This window comes from Rhamphochromis longiceps, linkage group LG6 (assembly GCF_057381845.1).
Source record: "Rhamphochromis longiceps isolate RC_006_pf linkage group LG6, R_longiceps_female_GT1.1, whole genome shotgun sequence".
Classification (NCBI taxonomy): Eukaryota; Metazoa; Chordata; class Actinopteri; order Cichliformes; family Cichlidae; genus Rhamphochromis; species Rhamphochromis longiceps.
Genome location: NC_140562.1, coordinates 14,329,378 through 14,352,689, shown reverse-complemented (window position 1 = coordinate 14,352,689; position 23,312 = coordinate 14,329,378). Strand labels below are relative to the sequence as shown.

Here is a 23,312-nt window from a genome sequence, read left to right as displayed (position 1 = left end):
CTGCCACTTCTGGTATTTTATGGTAACTGCCAATCAGCTGTCACAGTGCTGGGCAGGAGCCCACTAGAGGATGTTGAGCCTTGTTGGGCGTCTTTACCTTAGATCACCATCATTAATTAACTTTCTCCTTGACTGAGAACTAAACTCTGTAATATAATCAAATTAACCAGATGAGTAGGTAATAATCAAATACAGCCCTTTTCTAAGACCTAACACTGAAATACATTTAACCACCATCAGCTTGGAATGACCCTGCTGATGTTTTCAAATTTTGCTTATCCCAAAACTCCAAATATACTTACACATTCTTACCTGGATGACTGCGCATGCATCAAGACACAGTTACACGTTAGGAGTTTTTATTTAAACAATCTTAAAATCTAGCTTTCAAATTGTTTAGGTATTATGTATGAGGTATATTTATAGCTGTGTTAAACTGTTGTAAAAAGCTGCCAGAACAAACTTGTGCGTTTGTGCTGATCACATTTTACTTCTTCCTGCAGGTCAGCAATGGGTGGCTCCTCCTCAAAAACAACCATCTTTTGGCCGAAGAAGAAGAAGAAGAAATCACCTCTGAAAAAGACCTGGAGTCAACTGAAGAGGGTGCTGCCTCATAAGAAACGCAAAAAGAACGCTCTGTCGCTGGACAAACTGAGTGTGAAAAAGTCGAGGAAGGACAAGCATTCCAAGAAGAAACCGTCACTGACAGCAAACAAGAAAGTGCCGACATTGCTGAAAGGACTCTCGATGGATTACACAAAGAAAGAGACGAGTCAAACTGGTTCACCGGGAAGGAAGGAGAAGGACAAAGGGGGGCTGGAAAGAGTTGGAGAGCAAATAAAAAAGAAACTTTCCAAGGATGAGAAGAAAGACATTACCAGTCAGACAGACACTGTTCCTCGATCTAAGGAAAATAAGGCAAATGATCCAACAAGTGAGGCAAAGGTGCCTAAAAAGAAACTCAATGAGATCATACGATCCATTCGTCCAGCTGCAAACAGATAACAACCGCCTCCAATCTGGAAGGAAGACGTGACAACACTGTAAACAGGCCACAGTCAGCAAGATACACGTTTTTAATGGCATCACTCAGAGAGCAGATTATAATGGCAGAAAACGTGTTACAGCCGTCAACGGTTCTTTTAAACATGTCAGTTTCTCCCAAAAATCAATATTAATCAGCTGCAATATTTTACTCAAAAGCTTTACTCACTTTACTCAGCAATAAAAACATTTGTGGATTATCATCCTGCTGACAAATGATGGGCTTCATCCCCCCGTAAATTACTACTGAATACTGTTACAATATCAACCATTACAACGTCATTGCAAATTTAAGTTGTATATTTCTATGACAAACATTGTAAGTGAACATTGTTTTCACTGAGCAGAGACAATTTACATTATGCAAACACAAGCAGCAAACTATAAATAAAAACAACAACTTGCATCTCATTCTTATATCACACTGGCTGTATATTAAAAAGAAACGCAACATTTGTAACCACATTTTTCACTGGCTGTAGATTTACAAGGCACGGCGCTCATTTTGACGAATAAAAGAAAACGAAAACTGTGCGCCATAACAGGCACGTATACCTTGAGGGATTTAAAAACAACAACAATCCATATAACATTTGTGACAGGAACACCATCTACAAATGTTAGCAAGAAGAAAAAAAAAAAAAAAAAAAAAAAAAGGTGCTGCTGATTGGACAAAAAGTGTAAGAAACCCACTAAAATAGTTTTAAATCTTTGAACTAGTTTAAAAATATCAAACCTGATTAATCTATAACTTTAATGTTACTAAAATACTTATTAATGCCCTCAGAGTGGCCATTGGGCCCCTGTCTGAAACTATATCTGCATACACAACAGCTGACTGTTTACTCAAAATAACACAGGCCAATAAAATCCATCCTCCAGGACTTTACTGTTTACTTTTTAAATCAATCCACGTTATAAAAGTCGTGTTTCTAGTATTTTATTCACATTCTCTCTCTCTCACTCACACACACACACACACACACACACACACACACACAAAAAGCTTTCTGGTCATGCAATTAAATAAACACCCCGAAATTTATTAAGGAGGACTTACTGCACTAGTGGTAACAACTTGGATCACATTAACTTAAGCTAAGAGTAGCCAGCAAACTACTCTTGTGTGGCTCATAACTAAAGCACAGAGCGCATTCTTTATGATTGCACATTTTCACACATTTATTCCACGGTCTGCTGTGTAGCTTTCCAGGTGTTGCTCTTCCATCACTGTTGTCACTGAGGGGGAAAAAAAAAAAAAAAAAAAAAAAACAACAACAAAAAACTGCCGAGTCACTCATGTCTCAACAGGAAACTCTCACGTGTGTCTCCCATGTTGTCCAAGTGATCCCAACAATGTGTACGCGTCTGTGCAGGGGAGGTGTTGATGGCGGGCTTGTGTTTAAATGAGAAGATCAAGCTGCTGTTATGAAGCTTCCAGCCAAAGAGTGTATCTCTTCTACCAGTAGCTGCAGAAACTGTAAACCCACAGCAGAGGTAAAACCCTTTATATAAAATAAAAAAAAAAAAAAAAGAAAAAAGAAAAGAAAAAAAAATCTACATAATCCTTGAAGAACCAGCTCAAGGCTCATTTTTGTGTACATACACAGATAAGTTCACTTAGATATGTATGTGTGCATGCCTCGAAATTTCTCAGCTGGTCTCAGTTAATCAGACTTGCAGGGATGTCCTCTGAGCTGGCACGGATGAGAGGCGCCCCGTTGCTCCTCTCTTTCGCCTTGGGGATACGAGACTTACCATTCTAGAGACAAAGGTGGAGAAACAGACAAGAGTGTGAGAAACTGAAAATGAGGTCAAAGAACCAGGAGGGTGAAGGGTTTAAAAATTATTAACAAAAAAAAATCATGACAATGATAAGAAATGGGGATTAGATGCAACGGGGAGAATGTGAAAAATAGAGAGGGGGGAGGTGGGTGGGTTAGTCATATGAAAACTAGCAAAAAATAAAAAATAAAACCCACAAACAAACAAGCAGTTAGAAAGAGATGAATTTCATGTTCATACCCAAAGGAGCGTTTCCACACGACCTGCCATGTTTCTAAATTGCAAATTTCAGCAGTTACCGCAAAGCAACAGACACACACGACCAAACAAATTGCAGACGTACACAGATGGTGCATTTATTCTTATTAGTTGTAACAATGTACAAAATTTAAAACAAAACAAAAAAAAGCCCAAAAATCACGTAAAAAACTTCCTGAATTGCTGGAACAACACCAAGGAAAAAACAAAAACAAAAAAGTACGCCTATAATATAACAATCGGTTAAAACTTTGATTTAATTAAAATCTAAATGACAAGAGGTATAATTAGGATATATATGTATAAACAGACACAATGCTGTGCTCTTTGAGAGCGCTTACAGTTAACGCGCTCTATTAAAGATGCAACTTCCTTTCAGTGGCCCAAATGCCTCTCTTTGATCTTTATGTCCCCCCCCCAAAAAAAAACAAAGACAATGTTTCTGTGAATTATTTCTCACTCAAGAATGCATGTGCACACTAACAAGATAACACACTCCTTGCAGCACTTCCTCTGTACCGAGAATGTATTCTTTGAACACACATGCCAGAGTAACGAGTCAGAGGAAATGTGGCAAGAAGCATGACCCGCTAACCACCAACACACATCTGGACTGGTTTAAACACTACCACAACATGAGCGTACACAAGCTACAAAACACATGGATTAATGAAGTGCACGCAGGACACAGAAATGTTACGGTCAGCATAAACTAGAGTAATAGTTGCATCAGGCAACAGGATAATTCCAGGCATTTGGGTAATTACCAAATCTGTTTATAGCATAAGGCAGAGAGGTGATTTAACCTCACTGATTGGGATTTTGAGGAGCTATGTGAAGGTCACTCCTTGACCTTCGGTTAAAAAGTTGGCCTGGAAAATTTGATGGCTGGATAAAAGTGCATATGCATGGAATTATATTTGTGGCCTTTATTCTGCATGAATGATGGGACACAGTGTGAACACAGATGTTTTGCGCATACACAACCAAATTTTGAACAGGTTAAGACAGAACTGAAGGTTCAAACCGTAATTCTAAGCTTTGAAGTTTGCGATATCGAGCTTAAATATTAACGACGGCAAATCAGAAACCTAAATGGGAGGGTTAGGGTTAGGGCTAGGAGTTTCTTACTAAGCAACAAACTTTGTGACGCAAAAATAAAGTCAGTGCCGAAGTGCCAAAAACTGCAGTTCTTCAAATGGACACTTGACGCCAATTCCAAGACAGTAAGTCCGCAAAGACTCCAAATTTAAATTTAAAAAAAAAAAAAAAAAAGTTGTGTTGGTGGACTTTTGAATGGAATAATCTAACAACTAGCATGACTTGCTGTGCAGTTAATTGCACCAATAGCCTGAAAGTCTGTCTAAAATCATTGTAGCAACTTAAAATCTATCAGAATACATGTTTGCCTGTTTTATTTTTCAATTTTGTTTTAGTGTCCATGTTTAACAGATGTTGAGACAGAATTTCAGCATGATCAACAATTATTAATATAATTTTTGGCACTCCTATAAGACATCCAGTCAAAGACGCTTATTTCAGCACTACTGACACACAGGAAAGCTTATACAGTAATGTCCCTACTGGTGGCAGTTAATTAGCATGCTAAGTGGCTAATAAAGTGGCTATTTACAAAATACTTTATTTTATTTTTTTTCACTGAATGATTGATTTATTTTGAACATGACTATGTTGACTATAACAACAAAATGCACTTTAAACAATAATGAGACAAAGAAAGGGTTGGTACAGACTTAAAGGTAAACTCATTTGATCCTACCTCAATATGCAATATACATGTATAATTACATACAATTATATAAGTCTACAAACAGATATCACGCATAAAAATCCTAATAATGATGAAGCTAAACGTTGGGTTTAATTGTGCCTGTCTGTAGAATAAATGAAATGTTTTGAATATTTAAAAAAAAAAAAAAAAAAAAAAAAAAAGGTCATGTATCTCATTTACAGTGACAGTTTTTTTTTCCTTTTTTTCCCCCTTCACAAAATACTTTAAGTGTCAATTTGTGAATTATGTTTGCATCTTAATTTTTGAATTTTGTTTTTACACAGAAAAACTGCCTACAGCACTGTGTAGCTATTTAGGTAAATCTTTAGTTTTCCCAACATTTTGTAGAGTCAACTGAACAATGAACAAACTCAACATAACATTTTTGCAGCCCTGTTGTTTCTGTCTTTAGCTCGCATTCCAACACTTTCATCGCTCTTTGGCTGTGTGCCTCTTTCTTCCCAGCTTCCACCCACTTGTCAACTCTTCAGCTCTTGACCTCCTCCATCAACAGCATCACACAGCAGTGTGTACTCTCTCAACACGTGCGGTACACATTCGAGCATGGGTTTAGATGTCGCACGTTTTCAGATTTAATACCAAAGTTAGCAAAGTCGGCTTACATTTGACAGTGAAACGGAAGGTAAATGCAAAGCAGTCGCAAACAAGACCCCACATAAATCATAGTTTAGTCTGATTTGGCCAGGTGCAACGCGCACACACAAAAGAAGTGGGGGATTTCTGAATGATGGTGACGAGTCTGCAGCTGTGAGCTGAACAGAAACAGAAAGGCCATTTGCTTTACCAGTTTCCACATTACTGACTGACACAGTCTGCCACAAATCCCCACAGAGAATTTAGTGGCAGGATTAAAGTGTGAGAAACAAGAACTGAAAGAAGCACACAACCAACAGATCCTAGATTAAAAAATAATAATAATAAAAAAAAGAAACATTGTAGAATATCAAAGTTTAAGTTATGGAACATTTGACACAAAGTCACTGTGTTGAATGAGTTCTGTGTTTTGGACCTCTGTTGGAGGTTTTCTCTGAATGTGTTTTTTCTCACATCCTTACTAAAAGAAATTCTACAAGTGCAGTGTTTGTTTACGCCTCAATAAATGCTGTGATGTGACCAATCGCCATGAACTAAACCATCTCTTGGACCAGTCAACACTGATACTACAGCGCAACAAAAAAAGCACATTTGTTTACAATCGCTCAGACAGACAAGAACACAATAACTCACATGTATGCAAAGTGCACATTAACGCCGTGCTTGTGGCTTCTGGTGCACTTCTAAAGACTAATACAATTTTCACATAATACAACCATAGACAAGCTCTCAGCTGAATATATGAAAAAAGAAAAAACAGCACAAAGGCTTTGACTGGGGAAGTGAGCACTACAGTGAAGATACGTGGTTTTTCCTAATAGAAACTTCCCCAAAATATGCACCAAAAAAAAAGAAAAAAAAAAAAAGGAAAAAGTAAGCCACAACAACGATAATACTAATAATAATTAAAAAGTTATCTTTCCGCAACCCAAGTTCTCAGTATAACTGAGTGGAGACAGTAATGTGAAGCACTTTACAGACTATCCCTGCATGCTGCATTTACAGTTTTATGCAGCTGGCTCTGATCAAACTGCTTCTAACCTGTTGTTCAATTTTAACTGGAGGGAGATGTTGAGAGGTTCTGCAACATTTTACATATAAGTAATTAATTAACGAGTCTTTTCAGCTCTTTGCAGTAAGAAGCACTGAAGTGACAATAAGAATAAAAACAAACAAGAACATCGGACACCTAACTGATCAGCCTGCCTGCGCAAAGACTAGCTGTGTCTGCTCTTCCCTGATTTGTGTCGCATGTTGCCGATTTGCCAGGTCTCACTGACAGATGGATGAAACTACTGGATGCAGTGTGTAAACTGTGTGTATATAGACTGAAAACCTGGCACAAACTGGACTTTTTGCAGGCATGACATTCAGGAAATTAAACAACAAATATCTATCTATCTATCTATCTGGATATTAGGGGTGCAACGATACTCATATCGATATTGAACCGTTCGATACAGTGCTTTCGGTTCGGTACGCATATGTATCGAACAATACAAAATTTTTAATTTATTTTATCAACTTTTCTTCTTACGATGCTGTCTGTGTTGGGAGCTCAGTGGATCTGCGTTCAACTACTCCGCCTAGGCTGCACTGTCGAGCGCAGATCCACTGAGCGCAGCGCAAGCTAGCAAGACAGAAGCTAAGCTCGTTGCAACATGGCAAATTGAACCTCCCCCACCCTCAGTCAGATCTGGCCTTTGGAACTATTTTGGTCTTCATGTGAAGTATGACCCTGAAGGTAAGCGCGTCATGGACAAAAGTAAAACAGTATGTCAGATGTGCCACGCAATGCTCAATTACATGGGTGGGAACTACTGCGTTAGTGCAGTTTGCGCCAGCCCCACGCACGGGGCGATCCGCGGTAGCTCGTTAACGGAGATTTGCAGTGTTGTGGCGTTAACGTCATTCCAGTTCCCACTAGTGCTGACAGCACTAGTGGGAACAAAATTAATATGACCGCACATTTACGTCGACATCATCCTAGTGCAAAGACAAGTGGAAGCAGACAAAAACAACAAGCACTCATGCTACAAACTTTACCCGAATCATTTAGACAGCCGTTAGCACAGGATTCTCCTTATGGGGACCTGATATGTTTAATATGCTGCTGAGAATATAGCCCAGAAGAAGCGTATAGTATAGCTTTTATTTTGGAAAGAGCCATTTCTCTGTAATAAACTCTCTTTTTCCAAAGATGAGTGATTTCTCGATCAGATAGATTTATTATTTTATCCCTTTGTTGTTTCAGCAACATTAAATTTAAAAACTGTACGTTTGAGTTAAAATATACATTTAGAATTTTAATAAATGACAAATTAAAAAAGCATGAACATTTTTTTGTATTGAAAAAATATCGAACCGTGACACCAAAGTATCGAACCGAACCGTGAATTTTGTGTATCGTTGCACCCCTAATGGATATATAGATAGATAAAAAAACAAACAAAAAAAACAAAACAACAACGAGCCACATTCAGCTACGCTGCTGTCGCACATCTCTCTCAAAATATTTAGATGGACAGATCATCTGACTACAGTCAGCATGATACCAAGTGGCCTAAAATCATAAACAGTCCTTAGAGCATGTGCTTGTTTTGATTGTGATTGCTGTCATTGATTCCATTGCTCTCGGACAGTACCTCTTGCTCCACGGTGTGAAATTTAACTTCAGAGAAGCCTCTGTTCTTGTGCCTCTGAGACCAGTTGCAGCACAGGATCTCCTTGAAGGTCCTCCTCATGTCTTGGTCCCTGAAGCAGTAGATGATGGGGTTGACGAAGGAGTTGCACTCTGCCAGCACCAGACAGTATTTCTCAGGGCCTAGCACCAAACTCCTGTCACAGTTCAGACCATCGAGCAGCAGCACAACCAGTGCGGGTGTCCAGCAGACCACAAAGCAGCCTACAGAGTCAGGGGGGAGAAAGAAATTCTTTACAACTCTGTTAATTTCTAAGGGTAGGGGGAAGCATATGAGGGAACACACACACACCACACAGATTAGCCAGTTCAGTAGTCTGTTCTGTATAATATCTGCAGACTTTGGTAGCATGCTCAGCACTAATATATGCAAAACTACCAGCTGCAAAAACAGTTAAAGGATGTGAGACCACACACTCAGGTGCATAGTGGCTTTATGTGTCTCTCAGAATGATAAAATGAGGAAATGTCCTCACTGTCTTGATGATGTTGCTCGCAGGTACAAATTGTCAGCAGTGTCATGCAGGCAGAAACGAGCAGTTTTCTGTCATGCTAACAAAACTATGCAGCTCCCTGTCAGGACATGCTCTGGCTTTTCCTCAACTTCCTTACATGCCAGAGCAACTGAATCCTGGCTGCTGAGTGACGGGACAAACACTTGTGGGGTTTTTTTTGTTTGGTGTTTTCTTTTTTTTTTTTTTTTGGGGGGGGGGGGGGGGGGGTAAATTTGGAGGAATTTAATTGAAATCAAAATAAATCAGAATGAGACAGTGAGAGTAGAGCAGCAAAGGAGAAAGACTAGATTAGAAAATAAGAAGAAATCAGTACCAGGAAGAGAGGAGGTAATGTGTGTGTAAAGCCTATTTTTACAGGAACAGACAAGAAAAGAGACGAGCTTGCACGGGCCGAGAAGGCTGGCTGTGTTTGATCAAGATAAACGTTTCCCGGGAAACTTTATCCTCTGCAACTTTCTCCAACTAAACTTTCAGTAGAATTCATTAGATGGCAATGGTTTGCACTGCGATCACTTAGTCACTTAAATTATGTACACTTAGTGTTCATAATTTTTATCATCAATAGAATTTCCAGGCACAGCCATGGTTGTCTCAGGATCTCATCTCTGCCTTTCACAGATGCTGTTGTGTTGGCCATCAGGTGGTGACCTTCAGCTTGCACTGTGATAGTTTGCAGTTGATTGCAAAGTGATCAGGATGAGAATCTACACCTCCAAATCTGAAGCCGTGGTTTTCATCCAGAAATAGTTTGAATGCTCACTCCAAGTTGCTACTTCAAGTATGTCAGTGTGTTGAGTGAAGCAGAGGACAGACTGGTGTCTACACTGTGACAGAGTTAAGCGTGAGAACAAACTGAACTGATTTACAGGTCAGTGATTTTCAGCCTCGTCCCTTGCACACAGAGATTTTTAATATTCGGGAGTGAATTAGCATCACATCGTTTGGAATGTTTTGGTTGGTTGGTTGTGAGTCCTTCACAACAAATGTTCAGCACACACACACCCCATTATTTTCTCAAAAGTAATTCAATGTATTTATATAGCACCAAATCACAGTCACCTTCAAGGCGTTTCATTTCATATTGTAAGGTAGACACTCTACAATATATATTACGGTAATTACTTGCCAGAGAGCAGTCTAAAACTTGTTATTATTATTTTCATGTTAGTCCATAATGCATTCTCATAATTACCAGTTAACAATACAAACCTTAGGCTACAGTGCAATGCACTGACACAAATCCCTGTCCTAATGAGTACACATGTAAGAGCTTTCTTTTAGTGTTTTCACAAAATAAGCAACACAAAGAAAATCTGAAAACCAGTTCAAAGATATTTTAAAGTGATCTCCATGGTGATTCTACTGTAGAAACATGAACAGGTAGAAATGGAGGATGCAGCCCGACTGCTCATCGCTGCTTTTTTTACCTGTTCAAAAGCAGTGAACAGGTAACAGGAACCGGCCTGGCTGCCGTGCTGAGGTCGGCACACGCTTTATCATCATTTTGGGTTCTTCAAAAGCTTTTCTGTTAGCGTGATGTTTTTAAATGAAGCTAAAAACGCAAAGTTATCTCCCAAACATAACTATTTGACTTGATATGTATTGTGTGCACTCCCTTACCCAGGATCATGGAGACTGTCTTCATCAGGTTCATCATGGTTTCTCTCTGTCTTGTCGTCGAAGTGTGCTGTGACATCTGCCTGCCCTTGTGCCTCACATAAAGAAAGATCCGGGTATATACGGCCACCATGATGGAGAAGGTCATCAAGTTAAGAACGGCCCAGAATATCAGGAAGCTGCGGTGGTATAGCGGTGCCATGGTGGAGCATTCACTTAGATGGCACGTGCAGTTCCAACCCATTTGGGGAACGAGGCCCATGATTATTGCCACCAGCCAAATTAACAGCATGACTATGAAAACACGCCGAGTGCTCATGCTGCTGTGTAGCTGGACGTTGAAGATAGTCTGGTGGCGCTCCACAGCCACGAATAGGAGGTTGAGGACCGAGGCTGTCAGGCTGGTATTTATCAACCCCTGACGAGTAAACCACTGGTTCGGTGATAGCTTTATAGTCCAGGGACCAGTATGAAACATCATGTGGAGATACGCAAAACCTAGGAGGAGGAAAGTGAGGAGATCTTTTAAACAGAGGTAAACTATTTACACTGTTACATTCTGAGTAGAGTCTATCGTTGTTACCAGAGCAGGACAATGAACAATCTTTACATGAAATATGAGGATGTCAGAGACTCATCGCGGTAACATGCTATCGCTGTGATCAGTACAAACTTAGTTGAAATAGTCAGGAGTACTATTAAATCAAACTCAAAAGGTTGCCTGACTGTCCAAGAATCCCCAACTTGGCATTCATGGTTTGCGTTTAAGAGATCACTGTTGCTTTTCAATGGAAACAACTGTGAGAATGTGTTTCTATTTTGCTCTACTTTCTCTTTGTGAAGGGTTTTCTGTGAACTTAAGTTATTTCACAAATGGTTTTACAAAAATAAATGGAAAAAAATTTACCTGCAAAAAGGTCTGCCAAAGCCATATTACCCAACAAGTAGTAGATGGGAAAGTGAAACCGTCTGTTTTTGAAAATGGCCGCTACTACCAAAAAGTTGGAAAAAATAACAATGAAGCAAACAATCAAGCCCAGCGTGACAATAAGAACGTCACGCTTTTTCCATTGAGTATTAATGGCTTTTCCACTGTTGTTGTAGAAAAAGTCGATGGTCTCATTGTCATGGCAGGTACCGGTTATGTTACCCATCCTGAGGCGTGAGCGGGGTGTGGGATGAGAAAAACGTTGATGAGTAGAAAGAGTAGGGTGGTGTTGCAGACGCAGAGTAGAAGGAGGAGGATTAGGGCACCACTGACACTTGCCACATTGGGAGGTTTGGAGATCGGCATGCCATTAGCTGTGCAGGTGAGGACTGGAGTTATCCAGACGTCTGAAAGCCTGGGGACTTCTCTGGATGCACATCTACATTCTGGAGAAAAAGTAGTAAGTTTGAGCAAACATTAAATTATGCATAACAGTTCAAAATCAGTGATAAGCATTTATTAACAAACTACAGAAACTGGTCATAGTGAAATGATATCCAACATAGACAGCAAATATTTAACTTAAAATTTTTAGCATTTAGAGAATAAACATTTAAAATAATATAGTTTGACAAGATTAAGGTAAGAAGGAAGTAAAGCAATATTTGGATGACAAAATAACCAAGTATTTACCAGGTCTAAAGATGAGGTAAATACTAAGTAGACCTTATAACTTAAAGTCATGATTTGCCATTTTACTTTATTAGTCTCTCACATCACAGTGTAGGAATTTCTTTACATGGTTGTTTCAGTTCATTGCAGCTTGCAGGCAGTCATTTCCGCTCTCTTTAATTCCCGGTCAGGTTGAGGTCTGGACTTTGACTGAACCATTGCGACACCTCGATTCTTTTTTCCTTTTCCAACAAAAGTAACCGGCTGTGCTTGGGATCATTGTGCGGTTGCATCACTCAGTGCTGGCTGTCATATGACCTCACATTTGACTCTAGAATACTTTGGTATACTGATGAGTACGTGGTCAACTCGGGAACTGCAAGGTGTCCACATCTAAAAAAAATAAATAAATCAACACAACTCCACCACCACCACGTTTGAGCAAATACATGTTTGGTTTTTATCCATATGTGGTTCTGTGCATTATGGCCAAACTACTTTACTTTGGTCTGCTCTGCACAAAGGACAATTATAGATGTTAACAGGGGCATTTTACTATGGCTATAAATCAGACTATTACTGGAAAACAGTGACAAATATGTTTATCATGCAAAATAGCTGTGGCTTTTGTCCCTTGTAGCTTATCCCGGTGTTGCCGTCCATCACAGGTCAAGCTCAAATTACAGTCAGAACATCTATGCATTTGCGCTGTCTTAACAGAGTCAAACACCAGTGCGAACAAACCATTTCTAGACGCCCTTGTACAGAGATATACAGCACTATAGCGGTAAAAGCACTGGACTCCCCCCCCCCCCCAGGTTGGGGTTAAATCACCAGAAAAGCTTTTTGTATCTAGTGGCCAAACAAAATGTGATACCTAATATGGAATGAAAATTGTAAGGTATCAATAAATAATTCATTAAAATCACCTAAATAAACTAAACACCCCTACTGAGCGTTTAAAGAAAAGAAAACATTCTGCTTTTTGCCGTTATATTCTTTCACAGTGAAAAGGTAGGGCAGCAAGTTCAAACTGACTTTGCACCAATACAAATGAGCACTTTATTAACGCCACTAACCTTCATCAAATCTATGTACTGAAGGCAGCATCTAAATAGATTATCCTGACATGTGACGTTCCAATATTATCAAAAATACAGAGGCTCTTCTTCCTGTTAAACTAATGCAGACATGTTGACATGACTTATTACAATGCACTACAAAGCATGCACTCAGAGGCCAGTTTCCGAACACACACTTATTTTATAATCCTAGAAAGATAACGCTGTTCCCAAACAGGGCTAAGCTGCGATAATAAAGTTGACCCAGCCAACAAAGATAAAGCAGTATGCAAGATTTGCCCCCACGCAAGCTGTGGATAAACAGGTCACCTCCCCTTTCAGTCCTCTGATGCTTCAGTGTCGTGCTGCAGAAAATAAGTTTGAGTGCACAGCAACTATTTTCCTGTTCAATTGAACTGAAATCAATTTACATTATCAGAGAAGTAATTGCTGGAAGCGAGTCGCATCACTTTTTTGTTGTTGTTGTTCAGAACATCTCAGACTACGTGCACATCTAATCAGCTTTGTTGAAATACGTGAGTGGCATTTCTTGCATTAACTATCTGATTAATCAACTTATCTAACGCATCCTTAGCTACTGAGCCGTCTCCAGCACGTAAGCTTTAAGGTTAAGGTTTGAAGCCCCAACAAAAAGGTTGTTAGCTTTTTTTGGCAAAAAATAGAAATAAGGATCTATACATTTACCACAGAATCACATCGTAAGTAACTTTGCCCTGTACAAGCCAGAAAACCTTGATTTGTAAGAAAAGCAACGTTATACACTACGTTCATATACTACGACTGAGTAACTCCTATCTGACATGTCACAACAAGAACAGGCAAGGCTTTAAATGATTGTAACTGAAACCAAACACAGCCCAGATCAAAACGCAGCCAACAACTGACTAATCCCTTATTTAGGGTAAACCTGTACATGCTGCACAGTGTGCTCTTATTGTTGAGTCAGCAGCACAACCTCGCACAGTCTCCACTCTCCTGTGAAACGCAGCACTGCACGACAACACCGCAGTGCCGTCAGTTCCAAGTTCAACTCTCCCAACAATGGAAACAGCAGAGCTGCTCCCTGCAGAAGAGACACACCTCACAATTACACAATCCAGCTATGTAACTCAATCTTAATCCAAACACACACACACACACACACACACACACACACACACCCTTAGTGACCCGTTCTCCTACCAAGGATGTGTGGAAAGAAATGCCAAATTAAAAATGTGAGAAATGCAGCGGGAGTGCAAACGTCACAGGTTGGAAATGAAGTGATGGATGAGACCACTGCAGGAAAGAGGGTTCAATTTTTGATCGAGGCAACAAATTAAAACAGGTGAGGAAATTAAAAAAGAAAAAAAAAGCCTTTCCACATTCTATCCCTGTGGTGACAGAATGTGGAAGGATCCAAATGGTTAAAAGTAGTGAAACAGTGGTGTGCATGGGAATGTGTCTGAAACTCACCGAACAACATCACAAATTTGTGGCGAGCAACAGGAAGGTAAGAAGGATGCTATTCCCTTTATGAATGCAATACTACCTCGACTACATACGACCAGCAGCTGCAGCTTTTTTTTTTTTTTTTTTTTTTTTTTTAAAAAGTTCTCGTTGTTGGATTTGTGTTTTAAAGTCATACTTTAATTTTACCCATTGTACTAAGTGGACAAGTCCACTCTTTATTTTAAATGCATAATCACATTGGCCAACTCTGTTTGTAAAAGCCCAACATTAGTCTGCAATTGACATCGAAATGTTTACATGTGCATTGAGCCAAAGATATTAATAAAAAGACGAGCTCTTAAGTCATAATTAGATGTCCAACTGCCATTTAAGTTTCACCTGCAAACATACCTTGATTTCAGAAGGCACCTTGAGCACTATGGCTGACAGTTCTGCGAATTTGTATTTTCCTATTTCAAAAAAGCACAAAACCACAACGCTTCAGTGCAAAGTGCATCTTAAGCTGCACTAAGCAGCTGCTGTCACATGATGTGCCACAACTGAAGTGCTCATTGCATTTTCTACACCGTTTTAGGCACAACAGACATGCTGCTATGTGACCAAGGTTATACAGAGGACACACAAAGTAAGTGACTAGTCAGTGAGAAGTTACTGAATAGTCTGCCTCAAGTTGGCGAGAGTGAATATCTGGTAGACAAATAATAAAAATAAAAACTTGCTGCCTAAAAGGAAACTGACAGCATTTTCAGAATTAGGTAACTAAAAAAAATACCACTAAGTTGATAATACTTCTGTACTGTAAAAGTGAAGCTAAAGGCACACTGCTAATGCTCACCAACAAATCGTGTTGTCTCATCTGATGTAAAGTGTAAAAATAAGATTTAACACTTTTTTGTATGTAGGACAGTTTAATGGCCAGACTTTTTGTGTCATTTCCCAAAATATCAAACTGATGCACTAATAAGAGCTTGCTACTCACACAAATTGAGAAATAATAGTAAATCTGTTGCAGCAACTCTGGTCTAGGTTGTAGACGGGTACATAAAGGTTAGCTCAACACAATGTTAGCTGGCTCAGCAAAGTCTAAAACCCTCATTGGAGATAACATGCAACGGCGGATATCAACTTCATCTTATAAGCTGGGCTTTCCTCTTCAGACTGTCTGCATGTTCAAATTTAAAAAAAAAAAAAAAAAAAAAAAAAAGTTATCAGATGATGGGAAAATGGTGATAATAGAAATGTTGAAATTTACCGGAAACTGCAACACTGTCATATCTTGTAAGACAGGAAGTTAATGCTGCAAAATATTACTTAGATTTGTTAAAAATATAAACATTTTAAAACTGGTAATTTTACTGTAGCATGAATGCTCAGTGCTGGTTGTTTCAAAAGCTGCTGACTGCACATTAGACGGCTGAAACATCAAACAGAATACAGGGAGTGCAGAATTATTAGGCAAATGAGTATTTTGTCCACATCATCCTCTCCATGCATGTTGTCTTACTCCAAGCTGTATAGGCTCGAAAGCCTACTACCAATTAAGCATATTAGGTGATGTGCATCTCTGTAATGAGAAGGGGTGTGGTCTAATAACATCAACACCCTATATCAGGTGTGCATAATTATTAGGCAACGTCCTTTCCTTTGGCAAAATGGGTCAAAAGAAGGACTTGACAGGCTCAGAAAAGTAAAAAAAATAGTGAGATATCTTGCAGAGGGATGCAGCAGTCTCAAAATTGCAAAGCTTCTGAAGCGTGATCATCGAACAATCAAGCGTTTCATTCAAAATAGTCAACAGGGTCGCATGAAGCGTGTGGAAAAACCAAGGCGCAAAATAACTGCCCATGAACTGAGAAAAGTCAAGCGTGCAGCTGCCAAGATGCCACTTGCCACCAGTTTGGCCATATTTCAGAGCTGCAACATCACTGGAGTGCCCAAAAGCACAAGGTGTGCAATACTCAGAGACATGGCCAAGGTAAGAAAGGCTGAAAGACGACCACCACTGAACAAGACACACAAGCTGAAACGTCAAGACTGGGCCAAGAAATATCTCAAGACTGATTTTTCTAAGGTTTTATGGACTGATGAAATGAGAGTGAGTCTTGATGGGCCAGATGGATGGGCCCGTGGCTGGATTGGTAAAGGGCAGAGAGCTCCAGTCCGACTCAGACGCCAGCAAGGTGGAGGTGGAGTACTGGTTTGGGCTGGTATCATCAAAGATGAGCTTGTGGGGCCTTTTCGGGTTGAGGATGGAGTCAAGCTCAACTCCCAGTCCTACTGCCAGTTTCTGGAAGACACCTTCTTCAAGCAGTGGTACAGGAAGAAGTCTGCATCCTTCAAGAAAAACATGATTTTCATGCAGGACAATGCTCCATCACACGCGTCCAAGTACTCCACAGCGTGGCTGGCAAGAAAGGGTATAAAAGAAGAAAAACTAATGACATGGCCTCCTTGTTCACCTGATCTGAACCCCATTGAGAACCTGTGGTCCATCATCAAATGTGAGATTTACAAGGAGGGAAAACAGTACACCTCTCTGAACAGTGTCTGGGAGGCTGTGGTTGCTGCTGCACGCAATGTTGATGGTGAACAGATCAAAACACTGACAGAATCCATGGATGGCAGGCTTTTGAGTGTCCTTGCAAAGAAAGGTGGCTATATTGGTCGCTGATTTGTTTTTGTATGTCAGAAATGTATATTTGTGAATGTGGAGATGTTATATTGGTTTCACTGGTAAAAATAAATAATTGAAATGGGTATATATTTGTTTTTTGTTAAGTTGCCTAATAATTATGCACAGTAATAGTCACCTGCACACACAGATATCCCCCTAAAATAGCTAAAACTAAAAACAAACTAAAAACTACTTCCACAAACATTCAGCTTTGATATTAATGAGTTTTTTGGGTTCATTGAGAACATGGTTGTTGTTCAATAATAAAATTATTCCTCAAAAATACAACTTGCCTAACAATTCTGCACTCCCTGTACATTTAAAAAGTAAGTGTTACTATCCCGCAGTCTAATAACGGACATGTGACAATGGCTTTAGCGTGGTTGGCCGATTGGCATAATTTTTGAGTCATCAACCATTAGAGTATAATTCAAATGTTACTCAACAAAACTGCCAATGAAAACAGTAAGTTTCTCAAAAATAAAAAACTTAAAATGCACTGTTCCAAATTATTACGCACAGAGTTTTGAAACATTTTATAGGTTGTAGAGAACTGAAAATGGTCATTTGTTGAATTTGCAGCATTAGTAGATCAATTTTACTGAAATCAAAAGCTATTTCAATCAAAAACATCTTAAGAGGTCAAGTTATATATTAACATAGGACCCCTTATTTGATAGCAGTTTTACAATTCTTGCATCCATGGAACTTGCAAGTTTTTGGAAAGTTTCTACTTGAATGTCTTTGCAGGATGTCAGAATAGCCTCCCAGAGCTGCTGTTTGGATGTGAACTGCATCCCACACTCAATTTTTTTTTTTTTGAGGATGCTCCAAAGGTTCTCAATAGGGTTGAGTTCAGGGAAGACTGGGGGTCACACCATGAGCTTCTCTCTTTTTATGCCGATAGCAGCCAATGATGCAGAGGTATTCCTTGTAGCATAAGATGGTGCATTGTCTTGCATGAAGATGGTTTTGTTGCAGAAGGCACAGTTCTTCTCTTTCTACCATGGAAGAAAGTGGTCAGTCAGAAACTCCACATACTTTGCAGAGGTCATTTTCACACCTTCAGGGACCCAAAAGGGGCCGACCAGCTCTCTCCCTGTGATTCCGGCTCAAAACACTCCACCACCTCCTTGCTGACGTTGCAGCCTTGTTGAGACATGGTGGCCGTCCACCAACCATCCACCACTGCATCCATCTGGACCATCCAGGGTTGCACTGCACTCATCAGTGAACAAGACTGTTTGAAAACTAGTCTTCTTGTAGTTCGAGGCCCACTGCAGCTGTTTCAGCTTGTGAGCATTGGTTAGGGGTGGCCAAATATAAGGTTTATGCACAACTGCAAGTCTCTGGAGGATCCTACACCTTGATGTTCGCAGGGCTCCAGAGGCACCAGCAGCTTCAAATATGCGTTTGCTGCTTTGTAACGGCCTTTTAGCAGCTGCTCTCTTAATCTGACGTATTTGTCTGGCAGAAACCTTCATCATTGTCCCTTTATCTGCACGAACCCATGTGTGTTCTGACTCAGCCACAAATCTCTGAACATTATGGTGATCACACTTAAGTTTTTGTGAAATATCCTTTTTCTTTCCTATATTGCTTGAAAATGGTGGTCTGCTTAATAATGTGGAACATCCTTCTTTAGTAGTTTTTCCTTTAATTGGGCTCACCTGGCAAACTAATAATCATAGGTGTCCAAGATTGATTTCAATCATCCAAAGAGCTCTGAGACATGATTCCATCCATGGGTTTATTTGAACAACAACGTATTTAATCTTTATGACACTTAAACACAATTTGCATTATAATTTGGAACGTGGTGTAAAGGTGAACACTGCAGTCAGCTAACGATCAAAGCAATAACAAGAAGGTTCTTGTTCCTAGTGTTAGCCAGCAACCTCCAGCAACTACTTGACAACCGGTCAGGGAATACATATTTTCCCATGTGGTCATTAAGACTTTAAAAAAAAAAAAAAAAAAACATTTTAAAATATATACTCAGTAATGGTACTCATTCACACGTGACTACTTTTGTCCTTTTATGTCAAACTTCTGGATGAATGTTCAAGAATGTAAAAATTAGGGGTGGGAATTTAATGCGTTAATTGTGATTCATTTGAAAAAACATTGTGTGAAAAAAAATTAACATATTTAATCGCACTTTACATTTCAAGCAAAGGGGAACTTTTGTTAATGCATGATTTCCTGGTATACCGATTACAGTGACACACACAGCTACAAAAACCCCCCCCCAAAAAAACCCCAGCAGAATCAGAAGAAAGCGTGTTGCTAGGACTGAACGAAGGCAAATTTCATTTCTACAGTCTATCCAACAGAAGCCTTGATAAAAGCGTGGTTTTGTGCAAACAGAGTTTGCATAGCACTGAAGCACTTTAACTTTATGGCACCATCTAAATGCAGCACAGAAACTGTGGGAGCTGTTAGAGTTAGCAGTTTGAGTACCAACAAAAGTTGCCGGCAGGCCAAACTTGATGAAATGACTGGCTTCAGGACCAAAATTACTAAGTCAACATCAGACAAACTTACAAATTCTCTTGACTGTAGACTAGTATCAGTGGTAGAAGACAGGGGGTTAGAAAGTGTGCTACTGATTCAGATGAGCCCTGTGTTCCAGTCGAGCAGGGACCTACCCACAGATGTCAGTCCTGGTCTGCAAGTATTTGGTTAGTCCTGCCACTTCTGTCCCATGGGAGAGACTGTTCTCACTTGCAAAATACATAGTAACAAAAAAGAGAGATCTGCCTTGAGCTCTGAAAATGTGAACAGGCTAGTTTGTCTAAATAACTGGCTGAAAGAGACAGACAATAAATAAGCATGGAGGTATTGTGAGTCCAATGAGTTTGTTGTTTTTTGCACTAAAGTGTTTGATGATCACTGTTTTAGCTTAATTTACAAAAGAATGCTGGCTAAGGTTACTCGGAGTTTAAAGGTGAAGCTGGTCAAATAACCTTTTGTTTCTGCCTTTTTTAAGAAAATAAAAATGCACTTTATGTTGAAATTTTTATTATTATTATTATTATTATTATTACATAAAGATAATACAATTATCTGATAAACACTACAAAAATAAAGTATTATTACAGGCTCACTCTAAAGACCAAAAGTAAAACTTGGTCAGCTTAAGTCGAGCTTAAGCTGTAACAGCAGCTACAGTTCTGAACACACACCGAAAATCGTTAGGCATACGAGTACGTATGTCAAACAAATACTTGACATGTGAAAAGGAGAAAGAAGCTGATGTTAGGAAGTTGTGGGTTACAGTCTCATACCCTCCCCCTCCATTCACACATACATTTAGCAGTTTCCCCTTCCCACATTTTCTGTTGTCTTAGTGGGTTTACAACTGATACTTGTGACCTGAACACACAAGTTCACGACAACAAACCAGCTTGCATTAGAACAAAGACCAACCAACTGTCACCACCGGCTAACATTCAATTACAGCATTTCCTGCACGCCTAATTAAGACTTTTGCGCATTCCTCTAAACTTGACCACTGTGTGTGTGTGTGTGCGCGCGCGCGCAGCCTGTGAGTTTTCATGCATCGTGTGTCTGTGTTTGTGCGTGAAAGGACTCGACGGGATCAGTAAACACCGGTTTGAATGGAAACTGGTCATTACCAGGGGAGCCACACCCAAGGCCTTTTCTCCGTCCTCCCCTCAGTGTTGCTCTCTTTCTCCCTAAAGAAAGAGTCTTAGCTTATTGACTTCAGCCAGCCTTTCTTTAGAATAGGAAACCGTACTAGGAAATGCATGCACCCCCACAATAGCTGAAACCAATACGACGGTGTAGGCAGACACAATTGATTGTGTTTGTGACCTCTGATTCCAGGTAAAACTGAGATTGTACTTCTCTCCACAGGACCCCCTCTCTTCTACTGTGAAGTATTGACACCACTCACCATGTGTCACCTATATGGACTATATGGAATATATAGCACTTTAATCACCCAGACACACGCACAGACAGCTGCTTGTTTCTCCTGATATGACTGATCCAGTCTTTGTTTCACTTTTAAAACTTAAGCTGTTTTTAACACCCCCCCCCTTAACCCTTGTTTTTCTTTAAATCTTCATTCCCATAATTAGCATTTCCTGTAATCTTATTTTTGTTTGTTTTTAAAGCCCAAGTGAATATCTTGTAATAAAGACAGAGGACATGCACTGCTGATATGCATAAATAGTGAGACTGGATCAGGAATGTCATTTAAAATGTATATACAAGTTTGAGGTGGTGTGTGTTTACTGCATGTTTAAGACTGGGATTCAATAGGTTTGTTTCTTTTGGTGTTTTCTTTTTAACTTGTGAAAAACATGCTTTCGATGCAGTGATCATTAGCATGTCATGTCAATTCAAACCTCAGCTGACAGGCCAGGTGTAATAAAGTGCTTGAGTAGAGTAGAAAAGCACTATACAAGAACCAGTCCATTTAACATTCACAAAATAAGGTTTGTCCTGTCACATCTTTCATATGAACACTGACACAGCCGTTCAAACTCAGTACAAAAACAAATCAGTGCTTTTTCTATACCTCTGAATTGAATAATGTGAACAGCCCTCCCTCCAAAATAACTTAGTCAAACTAAACAGGAAAAAAAAAAAGAAAGGTTTAATACTTTCTGACACCTTGTTAGAGTGTACAAATGAGCGATGGATCAGAAAATAAGCAGACCAGAGATGTTAACTTTATGGTGGTTTATGAAGAGGCACAGATACAGTTTTACTTTGTCTCAGTACTCTGGTCCTGAAGTGAAGCTTTTCGTATGCAGATTTGCTGCTTTCGCTTTTTGGGACTTACTGTAAACTCAACACTAACTCTGTGAAGTGAACACGCCGTAACACTGTGTCCACAGACGGAACAGTTTAACTTTATTGCAGGGCTGTTTTCCTGTAGGCGACACCTGTGCTGTAAATGTGCGTTTGGCGTTTTCTTTCCTTTTCTATTTGCATATGCAGTGTGCTGTGTAGATATCCGGGAAAATAAAGGCAGAGGGAAGAAAAATGGTTGTTTTACTTTGGAAGAAAGTTAACACTGCCCTCGTAGTAAGCGTGGCAAAACTGCTTAGCTGCATTAAAAAGAAAAAAGGGAACGGCTGCTTCTCCGTAAGGTAATGAGCTCCAGACTCCTTCCGCGCAGATACCTTCGCACGCTCACGGGAGTCGCGACCTCCGCACGGAGGAAACAATGAAGCACCGTACAAACATTTCTCTTCTCCCCGGGCGCGCATTTCAAACTCGTCGCCCTCCGCTGAATTTTTTTTAATACAGAAGAAGTGTGAATGTGGAGCGGGAGACGAGTTTGAACTCACCTTTAGTCGTCTGTGAACGCCTCCAGCAGGTATAGTTATCCAGGTTAGATCTTTGCTTGTTTTCGCACCTGAGAACTCCTCCCCAGCTCACAAAGCAAAAGTGAAAAAAAAGGAAAAACCCCACAAAAACAGAGGGCCGAAAAAACTACTATGATATGGGGTTTTTTCTGTTTCTATCGAGGCTCAAGTCCACCTTTTACTTTTGAGTCTCACAAAGTTAAATACGCTCGGTCTTCTGCGTCACCTTTACTCGAACTTTTGTTTCGCTTCCGGTGGGCTTAGCATTTGTTACCTGTGCGCAGTAACTCTGTCCCAGGAGGCGTACACAGGGCGCGGCAGCCGCTCCCTCGTTTGTTCCAACTCGTTCTACTAAACGAGCAGCTTAGAGCTTTTTGGTCGTTCCTTCTGCCAACCTGCGCGTTTTTGGTATCCACCCTGTTTGGCTGGCGGTGGGGCATGTCAGCCAATGAGAGCGGAGCGTCAGAGTGATTGACAGAGTGGGCAAGGACGCTACTCAGGCGGCAGATAAAAACCAGGGATGTGGAGCTAATTTTACATCATAATACCCGAGATATCTTCATGCAAGAAAAACAACTGCAATGTGTAAAATTACACAAGTTCAGGTAGCTTGTTCATAATGTTTTTTCTATAGTGGAACATTTGCAGAAACGTTTCTGGCATAATTAATCAATAGAAAAACCTGTGAAACGTACGACAGAAACAGTTAAAAGTTTAAATTCTATTCCCTCTTTCACATTAATAATAATAATAATAATAATAATAATAATAATAATAATAATAATAATAAAAGCAAAGCTTTTCAGTGGGCCACATTGTAGTCTCTGCT

General features: G+C 39.8%; 1 protein-coding gene across 1 annotated transcript; it reads right to left on the bottom strand.

Moving 5' to 3' along the window:
* Positions 1–975: 975 nt before the first annotated feature.
* On the bottom strand, positions 976–22,870 carry LOC146667668 (lysophosphatidic acid receptor 2-like). Its single transcript, XM_085409319.1, has 5 exons — positions 22,466–22,870; positions 11,235–11,701; positions 10,331–10,825; positions 8,140–8,399; positions 976–2,806 (listed from the first exon to the last, which is right to left on the bottom strand). Exons 2-5 carry the CDS (start codon positions 11,479–11,481, stop codon positions 2,708–2,710), a joined length of 1,101 nt encoding a protein of 366 aa, XP_085265445.1. The 5' UTR covers positions 11,482–11,701; positions 22,466–22,870; the 3' UTR covers positions 976–2,707.
* Between the last annotated feature and the right edge of the window lie 442 nt (positions 22,871–23,312).

Coding starts and splice junctions, on each gene's coding strand:
- LOC146667668 (XM_085409319.1), bottom strand. CDS start 11,481: ATGGGTAACATAACCGGTACCTGCCATGACAATGAGACCATCGACTTT. Junction 8,400..10,330: donor GACAGTCTCCATGATCCTGG/GTAAGGGAGTGC, acceptor CTGACTCTGTAG/GCTGCTTTGTGGTCTGCTGG. Junction 2,807..8,139: donor TTCACACCGTGGAGCAAGAG/GTACTGTCCGAG, acceptor CTTTGTCTCTAG/AATGGTAAGTCTCGTATCCC.